The sequence below is a fragment of the Nannospalax galili genome, unplaced genomic scaffold (assembly GCF_000622305.1).
Source record: "Nannospalax galili isolate Female #2095 unplaced genomic scaffold, S.galili_v1.0 scaffold188, whole genome shotgun sequence".
NCBI lineage: Eukaryota > Metazoa > Chordata > Mammalia > Rodentia > Spalacidae > Nannospalax > Nannospalax galili.
The window spans coordinates 5,114,205-5,124,186 of NW_008360325.1; the positions used below are offsets into that span (position 1 = coordinate 5,114,205).

At 50.7% G+C, this 9,982-nt stretch overlaps 1 protein-coding gene across 7 annotated transcripts in view; it reads left to right on the plus strand.

The window, feature by feature from the left end:
- Positions 1–6,960, plus strand: part of Bcl11b (BAF chromatin remodeling complex subunit BCL11B) — an 89,672-nt gene extending 82,712 nt beyond the window's left edge. For all 7 annotated transcript variants that reach the window (XM_008825644.2, XM_008825645.2, XM_008825642.2 and 4 more), the window contains one exon: positions 4,670–6,960. In XM_008825644.2, coding sequence (XP_008823866.1) covers positions 4,670–6,705 — 2,036 coding nt within the window. In that variant the 3' untranslated portion in view covers positions 6,706–6,960. The remainder of the gene's footprint in view (positions 1–4,669) is intronic.
- The last annotated feature ends 3,022 nt before the right edge of the window (positions 6,961–9,982 follow it).

The window sequence follows — 9,982 nt, forward strand, 5'->3', positions numbered from 1 at the left end:
TCTGGGGAGGAAGATTTTAAGACATTCTCCTGATGGCCAGTAGAACAAAGATGACTCCGTGTGGGTTCCTAAGATCTGAGAAAAGGCCCTGCGTTGCCAGCCGCCCGGCGTGGTTTGGTGAGCCACACGCAGCTGACATTTCTATGTCTGCGGGCCGGTTTTTGTGCTTTTGAATAACCTTCTAAGTAATCTGGACTTAGCAGGTGGAACCTCAGCGGTGGGTGGGAACAGCGTGAAGTGGAGCCTGTCCGAGCCACCTTTGTGCAGCAGTGCAGCCTCTACTTGTGTACAGGTGGCCCTGAGTGTAAGGAGGAAGTGGTGATAAGGGAAATGTGGGTCCTGGGATGAGTGGAGAGGAGAGCCCTGAGTCAGAAGTAACCTGCTGTCTAAGGGTCATCTGCCATGTTTAAAAGCAGACCGGCTCTGTAGTGTCTGTAAAATACTTCCTGAGTTTCTGAATAGAAAACATTCTAAGTAACTCTTCAAAGACTCTGACACTGTGCACTTCTTACAAGCTCAGGGCTATTTCTAGGCAAGAGAGAGCCGTGAGGTCATCATATAGAAATGAACGTTTTATTAGAGAAAGCGGGGTGGTTGGAAACAGTTGGCTAGGGAGGGCTTTCCAGGATTGGGGATTTAGACAAAACAAAACAAAACAAAACAAAAAACAAGAAAGCTGTTAGATCCTGGGGAGGCACTTTCTGGACTACAGAAAGGTGTTGTGTTGTCTTGGAGCAGGACAGAGATGCCCATGGACCATAGAACCAGGACCAGGACTAGTACAAGCCTGGGATTATCCCGCTCTGCCTACAGTGAATCCTAGTATTGTGCAGAGGGAAGTTCAGGGGCTCAGGCAAAGAAAACTCTTACCTTGGTATGACAAGTGGCCCTGAAATCTGACTTGATGAATAAGCAGCCCTTCTCCCTCTCCCAGTGAATTATAGAGCGGACATCTTCCTTATACGCCTCCAAGTCAGTTTTAGGAATGTCTGTTTTTTTTTTTTTTAAACAGGAAGTAGAAGCATCTTCATTCTAGAACATGCAGACACGTGCTTCCATGCGGCTGCCATTTTGAGTTTTTTTTTTTTTAAACGAGAAGTAGAAGCATCTTCCTTCTAGAACATGCAGACACGGGCTTCCATGCGGCTGCCATTTTGAGTTTTTTTTTTTTTAAACGAGAAGTAGAAGCATCTTCCTTCTAGAACATGCAGACACGGGCTTCCATGCGGCTGCCATTTTGAGTTTTTTTTTTTTAATTGTAATCAGACATTTCAACTACCTAGCCTGCCTTTAGACCTCTGCATGTATGTCTGATAACCACCTTCCTCACTAGCCATAGAATGCTCTAGAAAATAATGTGGCTACCAGATCAAGAAAGAGGAAGTGCTTTGGAGAGACTCAAGGAAATGGAGGTAATGAGAAGAGATGGCCTGGCTCAGGAGGCCTCGGCAGCTGCCCGCCACAAACTCATTAATCCCAGTGGCTGTAGCCAGCAAAGGCCACAGAAACGCTCTTTAATTTGAAGATCTATGACCTCCTAGGATGAGACACTTCATTTGTGTTATTCGCTCCTGTGTGTGTATGTCTTATGTATTACTTATTCTGTATTCCTTAAAAAACAGGATGTGAGGAGGAGTCCAAACATGGCTTCTGGCCAGCTCCATGAGGCGTCCTGTTCCCCAGGCACATTAGCTAATAAGCCTAGGACAGGGGGCTTGGACCTTGGAGAGGCAGAGCTGTTCCTTTGTTGGCTGAAGGCCCTGACCATGAGTATCATGGTCATCCAGGCCTCCTGAAGCTAGGCTAGGCTCCGAAGATTGCTTTTAGGGGTCCTGTGCATGGTATATGGTATAGGCCCACCCAGACAGGCCAGCACAGGAAAAGGCCCAGGGAAAGCACTGGCCTCAGAAGTTGTCCTGGACTTCTTCTTAAATTATTTATTATTTTTATGTATATGCATGCAAGTATTATTTGCATGTAGGTAGGTGCACCCATGTCGTGCAGTGCCTTAGGAGGTCAGAAGGCAGTGTTGTATCCTCTGGAACTGGAATTACGGATGATTGTTAGTCACCATGTGGGTGCTGGGAATCGAACCTGGGTCCTTTACAGGAGCAGTCAGTGCTCTTAACCACTGAGGCGTCTTTCCAGCCTGGACTTCTCTCTTCTTTTTTTCAGGGAAAGGATAGCACTAGCGATTAAACCTAGGCCTTCACGCATGCTAGCAAAGCACTCCACCACTGAGCAATCTCAGGACGGGGGGCAGTTATAAAAGTGTGTGTGTGTGTTTGGGGGGTGTTCAGTGTGTAAACTGTGAGGATCTGAGTCCAGTGCCTAGAACCCACATAAAAAGTGGGGTGTGCATTTGTAATCCCAGCACTAAGGAGGTGGATTCAGGAGGATTCTTGGGGCTCAGTGGCCAGCCAGCCTTATCTGTGAGACTCTGGTCCCAGTGAGAGACCCTGTCTCAAAAACCAAGGCAGATGGTGTCTAAAGAGAAATGATAGCCGAGGTTGTCTCTGGCCTCCATAGGCATATGCACACACACACCTGTACATACGAACATGCACACACACGCACATACGTATACACACGTAACAGAAAGCAGAGTGAGGCTGAACTTCAGAAGTCCTTTATTTCTATCCTTCCTTCTACGCACTGCCTTCCCATCAACAAACACACACACACAGTTCGAGAAAATGGTGGGATAATCCCAGGCTTGCGCTCGTCCTGGTCCTGTGGTCCATGGGAGTCTATGTCCTGCTCCAAGACAACACCTTTCTGTGCCACTGCCCACATGGGATGTCTGGGAGGTTCTGTCCCTGCAGACACAGGCAAGCCTAGCTTAGAGAGATGGACACTGGCCACTGCAGCCCTGACGTGGACTTCAGGGCACTTCTACTGACACTCGGGGTGGGGGTGGGGGGCGCCCTGACAATGCAGTTAGCTGTTGGAAAGTGAAACTGCTCTCTGCCCAGGATTGTAGAGGTCCCCAAATGGGCTGGTGGTACAACAAAGATGGGGGAGCATCGGGTACATTCCTACATCCCTGACTGATGTGGGGAAGTGCTAACTGTGCATGTTTGGCGTGGAGGCTACTGACTTCAGTGTCAGCATTAGAATCTTCCCGATACAGGCAAGTTTGAACAAAGGAGAGGGGCTTTTCAAGACTGAGGATAGATGCCGTGTCTTGTGCCAGGTCTGAGATGGTCTTATTCCTTCTAGGCTGCTGCATCTGATGATGGCAGACAGGCCTGTCCACGCCTGTCTCATCCTTCTAAAGCATTAAGAGGGTTCTGGCTGGCAGAGCGTGGCCTCACAGTGAGGTCGGCTGCTCCAGATGAAGGGTTCAGCGTCTATCTTATGACTGCCCCAATGACCGAAAAAGACGGTGATATTTTGGCTCAGTGCCACCAGTGTCCACAATGATTTGTCACTGATGTCACCCAAGCCGGTTTAAACAAACCAACACATGCGGCTGTTTGCCCTGACTGCTGTTGGATTTGGTGACTGTCTTTCATTCCCTAGTCTCTGGTAAAGGACATAAACTACTTTTTTAGGCCAGAGAACCTTTGCCTTGCTGGGGAACAGGGGGCTGAGGAGGCTGATTTCACACTGTGGGGTGCGTGTCTGTGTGTGTGTGTGAGAGAGAGAGAGACAGAGACAGACGAGAGAGAGATGAGAGAGACAGAGAGCCAGCATAAGTAGGGATGGCTTCACACAGTAGTAGGTGTCTGTACTGTGTTAAACGTTCTGGGTTTCTATTGGACTGTGCTTTCTGCACACACACACTAGAGGTGCATAAAACCAGAATTTCCTGTGGCTAAAATCTTGCATGCAGGCGAGTTACCATCACAGTGTCTGTCTGTCTATTTGTTTTTCAAGACAGAGTCTCTAGTCCCAGCTGGCCTGGAACTTGCTATGTAGACCAGGCTGGCCTCAATCTCACAGAGATCCACCAGCCTCTGCCTCCCTGGTGCTAGGATTGAAGGTGTGCACCACCAGGCACAGCTGGCCCTCTCGCTATCTCTTGCACTGCTGAGGGCTGAACTTTGGGCCTCATACATGTTAATGTTAGGCAAGCACTGTACCTCTGGGCTACACGCTTAGCCCTCATGGCCATTTCTCTTAAAGAAATAAGTCTGAAGGCAGCAAAGTCAGTGGAACTTGCCTGAATGGAGGATTGTCCGGGCAGTGGTTCCTAAGTAAAGGATGATGTGGAGTGAGTTTGCCATGGCCTTTTGGCAGTGTATGCAGTTTTGACCCCACCACTGGAGGGTGGGAGTTCTGGCATCTGGTAGGCAGAGGCCCTACACCCCTTCTTTATTCCAGCAAAGAATTACGGGGGGGGGGGCAGTGGTCTACTTGTCAAGAGGCAAGTATTACTGGAGAGCTCTGGGCCTAGGTGGTGTGGGGTGAGGTTTGCCCTGGCTGTCTTTCACAGTGCATCCATCCTCCCCACTTGACCTCCTCTTTAGAGGAGCAAACCAGGCCCACAGACTACTAAGTGACCCTGCCCCGGGCCAGGGTCAACTGGTCATAGATTCCTGGCTAGACCCACAGAGCCAGGCCTGCTAACTCAACCACCACCCAAGGTCAGTGTCTGCTCAGGACCCGTGTCCCCTGCAGCTTCTCATCACGCTCTGCCTTTCTGTCCCCTGTGTCTCCCCAGGTAAAGATGAGCCTTCCAGCTACATTTGCACAACATGCAAGCAGCCCTTCAACAGCGCGTGGTTCCTGCTGCAGCACGCGCAGAACACGCACGGCTTCCGCATCTACCTGGAACCCGGGCCGGCCAGCAGCTCGCTCACGCCACGGCTCACCATCCCGCCACCACTGGGCCCGGAGGCCGTGGCGCAGTCCCCACTCATGAATTTCCTGGGGGACAGCAACCCCTTCAACCTACTGCGCATGACGGGCCCCATCCTGCGGGACCATCCGGGCTTCGGCGAGGGCCGCCTGCCCGGCACACCGCCGCTCTTCAGCCCGCCCCCGCGCCACCACCTGGACCCGCACCGCCTCAGTGCGGAGGAGATGGGGCTCGTCGCCCAGCACCCCAGTGCCTTTGACCGAGTCATGCGCCTGAACCCCATGGCCATCGACTCGCCCGCCATGGACTTTTCTCGGCGGCTCCGCGAGCTGGCGGGCAACTCCTCCACGCCGCCGCCCGTGTCACCGGGCCGCGGCAACCCTATGCACCGGCTCCTGAACCCCTTCCAGCCCAGCCCCAAGTCCCCGTTCCTCAGCACACCCCCGCTGCCCCCCATGCCCCCCGGCGGCACGCCCCCGCCGCAGCCCCCAGCCAAGAGCAAGTCCTGCGAGTTCTGCGGCAAGACCTTCAAGTTCCAGAGCAATCTCATCGTGCACAGGCGCAGCCACACGGGCGAGAAGCCCTACAAGTGCCAGCTGTGCGACCACGCGTGCTCGCAGGCGAGCAAGCTCAAGCGCCACATGAAGACGCACATGCACAAGGCGGGCTCGCTGGCCGGGCGCTCGGACGACGGGCTGTCGGCCGCCAGCTCCCCGGAGCCGGGCACCAGCGAGCTGACCGGCGAGGGTCTCAAGACCACCGACGGCGACTTCCGCCATCACGAGAGCGACCCGTCGCTGGGCCAGGAGCCCGAGGAGGAGGACGAGGAGGAGGAGGAAGAGGAGGAGGAGCTGCTGCTGGAGAACGAGAGCCGGCCGGAGTCGAGCTTCAGCATGGACTCAGAGCTGAGCCGCAACCGGGAGAACGGCGGCGGCGTGGCCGGGGTGCCGGGCGCGGGCGTGGGCGCGGCCAAGGCGCTGGCTGACGAGAAGGCGCTGGTGCTGGGCAAGGTGATGGAGAACGTGGGCCTGGGCGCGCTGCCGCAGTACGGGGAGCTGCTGGCCGACAAGCAGAAGCGCGGCGCCTTCCTGAAGCGGGCGGCCGGAGACGCGGCGGACGACGACGACGCGGGGGGCTGCGGGGACGCGGGCGCGGGGGGCGCGGTGAACGGGCGCGCGGGGGGCTTCGGTCCGGGCAGCGAGCCCTTCCCGGGGCTCTTCCCGCGCAAGCCCGCGCCGCTGCCCAGCCCGGGGCTCAACAGCGCGGCCAAGCGCATCAAGGTGGAGAAGGACCTGGAGCTGCCCCCCGCCGCGCTCATCCCGTCCGAGAACGTGTACTCGCAGTGGCTCGTGGGCTACGCGGCGTCGCGGCACTTCATGAAGGACCCGTTCCTGGGCTTCACGGACGCGCGCCAGTCGCCCTTCGCCACGTCGTCCGAGCACTCGTCCGAGAACGGCAGCCTGCGCTTCTCCACGCCTCCCGGGGACCTGCTGGACGGCGGGCTGTCGGGGCGCAGCGGCACGGCCAGCGGGGGGAGCACGCCGCACCTGGGGGGGCCAGGCCCGGGGAGACCCAGCTCCAAGGAGGGCCGGCGCAGCGACACGTGCGAGTACTGCGGCAAGGTGTTCAAGAACTGCAGCAACCTGACGGTGCACCGGAGGAGCCACACCGGAGAGCGGCCTTACAAGTGCGAGCTGTGCAACTACGCGTGCGCGCAGAGCAGCAAGCTCACGCGCCACATGAAGACGCACGGGCAGATCGGCAAGGAGGTGTACCGCTGCGACATCTGCCAGATGCCCTTCAGCGTCTACAGCACCCTGGAGAAACACATGAAAAAGTGGCATGGCGAACACTTGCTGACTAACGACGTCAAAATCGAGCAGGCGGAGAGGAGCTAAGCGTGCGCACTACGCGCGCTCCGGGGCACCGCGTGCACCTGTACATTGCGATCCTTGCCAACCGCGCGAACGAGGACCGGACTCGTCTCCGCACCTCTGCCACTTAGCGCCCTGGGCATCCCGCCCCCACCCCCGGGGCGAGGGCGGGTGGAGCCCAGGGGGAGGCAGCACTGCGACCTAACCTGTGTCTGCGAAGTCCTATGGAAACCTGAGGGTTGATTAAGGCAGTAAAAAAAAAAAAAAAAAAAAAAAAAATTGTGGAGCCTTTTAACTGTGCAATAATTTCTGTATTTATTGGGTTTTGTAATTTTTTTGGCATGTATGTGCAGGTACTTATTATCCTTTCTGTTTAAATTCCTTTAAAAGATTTTGTTGGGTATCTAACCCTTCTTCATTGTTTTTTTTAATTTACCCAGTAGTAGTCTGAACAGTGACTCTCAAGGATGAAGAGGGGAAATGTATCTTTTAAATTATAATTTTTGTGTGGGGGGGGCGCTGCTTTTTTGAAATTTAAGCTAAGCATGTGTGATTTCTTGTGAAGAAGCCAACACTTAAATGACTTTAAAAGTTGTTTACTTTTTCATTCCTTAATTTTTGTCCTGAAATTTAAAAAAAAAGTGGCATGTGTTTTGGGAGGGGGGCTTTAAAATTTTTGAGGGGTGGGAGGTGGATGTACAGCGGATTACAATCTTTAAATTGTAGCACTTTGTTTCATTACCCGGAGTCACAGAGGCCTTTTCTGTGTTGAGTTCAACTTTCTTGTTACATAAGGAAAACTTCTGAGTAGGTGTGGTGGGTGAGGCCCGCCCCACCCTAGGTACTCTGAGAAACTTTTTTTTTTTCCCCAGGGTGACTCTAGGAACAACCCCAGCCTCCTGCAATTGTGCATTACCAGGGTATACTGCCCTTTTTCGGGGAACTTGGTGTATCCTGGGAAGCCATCTCTGCCCTTTGCTGTAGATCTGGCATAAGGTGGGTTTGAGGGTACCTCCTGGGTAGGTTGTGGCAGCCTGCAGACACACAGAAAAGAAGAAACCAGCAATGTTCTTTCGGGCTTCTTCTGATTGATGGTTTCTTTTTCTCATCCCCAGCATACAGATAAATCCCAGGTGTCCATTGCTACAAGTGGTAATTGACTGTGTGTCCCAAGCAGACAAAGGGCCCTGATGGTGGCAGGTGGGGGTACCATGCTTCCCTCTCCTGGAGGAGCTGGGGGGGCGGGGGAGAGTTCCATCCCAAGGTGCCCAGTGCTGCTTTCCGGTTTTTTTGCATTTGTTTTTTTCCTCGGATTAGTTGAAACGTACTAGACATTGGACTTGCTCAGATTTGATGTTTGGATTCTGTTGACCCGCACTTTAAAGCTTTTGTTTGCATTTAAATTAAATGGCTTCTAAACAAGAAATTGCAGCATCTTCTTTCTTTGGCCCTGAGGTGGGTTAAACGGTGAGGGGCAGCTGAAACTTGAGTGTCAGTATTGCTAAGCGTGGCATTCACAATACTGGCACTATAAAGAACAAAAGAAAATAATTTATTGGACAGTCTTTCTACTGCCATCCGATTTGATGTGAGTGCCTTGAAAACTGATCTTCCTATTGAGTCTCTTGAGACAAATTGCAAAACTTTTTTTTTTTGAGATGAAAATACTTTTTTTTTTTTTTTTAAAAAAAACAAAACAAAACCAGAAAAGGACATCCTTTAGAAACAAAGCCACATTTACTTTAAATTTTAAAGAAAAAAAATTCCTGGTCGAAGATAGAGAACATGAAAATGCTATAAGACCCAATCAAACGAAGAAATAAACCAGCACAGCCCTGGACATCCATTAGCAGAATTATTTTCAGCCCCTTTAGTTTTGGGGACAATGCTGCTTAGATATGGAGTGGAGGTGATTTACTGCTGAATTAAAACTCAAGTGACACAAGCCGATATCGTTGAATGAAAAACAAAACGAAAAAACAATTCAGGAACAATGGCTAATTTTTTTCTAAAATTTAGTGCACTCTGTCTTAAAAATACGTTTACAGTATTGGATACATACAAGGGTAAAATAAATCGTGTGTATGTGTGTGTTGGAGCGATCTTTTAATTTTATTTTTTTCAAAGTTTCCTTAATAGGTTCTTAAAAAGAATGCCATAATGGCTACATGTATATTGTTTTCTTTTGGTGACGGGGTTTTCGTATATATTATATATATTAAAATTTCTTGATTACTGTAAAAGTGGACCAGTATTTGTAATAATCGAGAATGCCTGGGCGTTTCACAAAACAAGAGAAAAAAAAAAGCCCTTTTCTTTTCCTCGGAAATGTTGCAGTAAAACTTAAATGGTGGGTCTATAAATTTGTTCTTGTCACAGTAACTGTAAAGTCGGAGTTTTAGTAAAATTTTTTTCTGCCTTGGGTGTTGAATTTTTATTTCGAAAACAAAATGTATAGAAACTTGTATTTGGGGATTAAAAGGGGGATTGCTACACCATGTAGAAAAAGTATGTAGAAAAAAGTGCTTAATATTGTTCTTGCTTTGCAGAAAAAAAAATCACACTTCTGACCTGTACTTATTTTTCTCTCCCCACCTCCCTCTGGAATGGATATATTGGTCGGTTCATATGATGTAGGCACTTGCTGTATTTTTACTGGAGCTTGTAATTTTTTAACTGTAAGCTTGTCCTTTTAAAGGGATTTAATGTACCTTTTTGTTAGTGAATTTGGAAATAAAAAGAAAAAAAAAACAACAAAAACAAACAGGCTGCCATAATATATTTTTTTAATTTGGCAGGATAAAATATTGCAAAAAAAATTTGTATGTTAAGTCCTATTGTACGGGAGGAAAAAAAAAAGGGTTGTTTGACACCTTTGAGAAAAAGAAACAAAAGGAAGTAGTTAAATGCTTTGGTTCACAAGTCATTTTAGTTGTATATATTTCTGTCGGAACATTGGCCTACACAGAACTGTTAGCTTTGGGGCTTCAGTCTGAGCGCCTGAACCTGGCATCAGGCCTCCTTGGTGTGGCCGCAGCAGACCTGATGGGAAATGCTTTATTTGTGTTGAGTGGAGAAAACAGAGTCCTCCCTTTTCTGAGGGGCCATCAGTGGGATGGTAGATGAGATGGTGAGAGAGAGCGAGGTCACTTTCCTTCCCTGCTCCGGCTACTGTGGTTGCCTCTGTCATGCCCCCACCACCCTCCAGAGCACAGAGAGAAGGACCAGCTGCTTAGCCCCCCTGAAGAGCTGGCTTGTCAGCTGGGCCCGGGTTGGGGGGATGGGGGGCACGGAGCCTCTG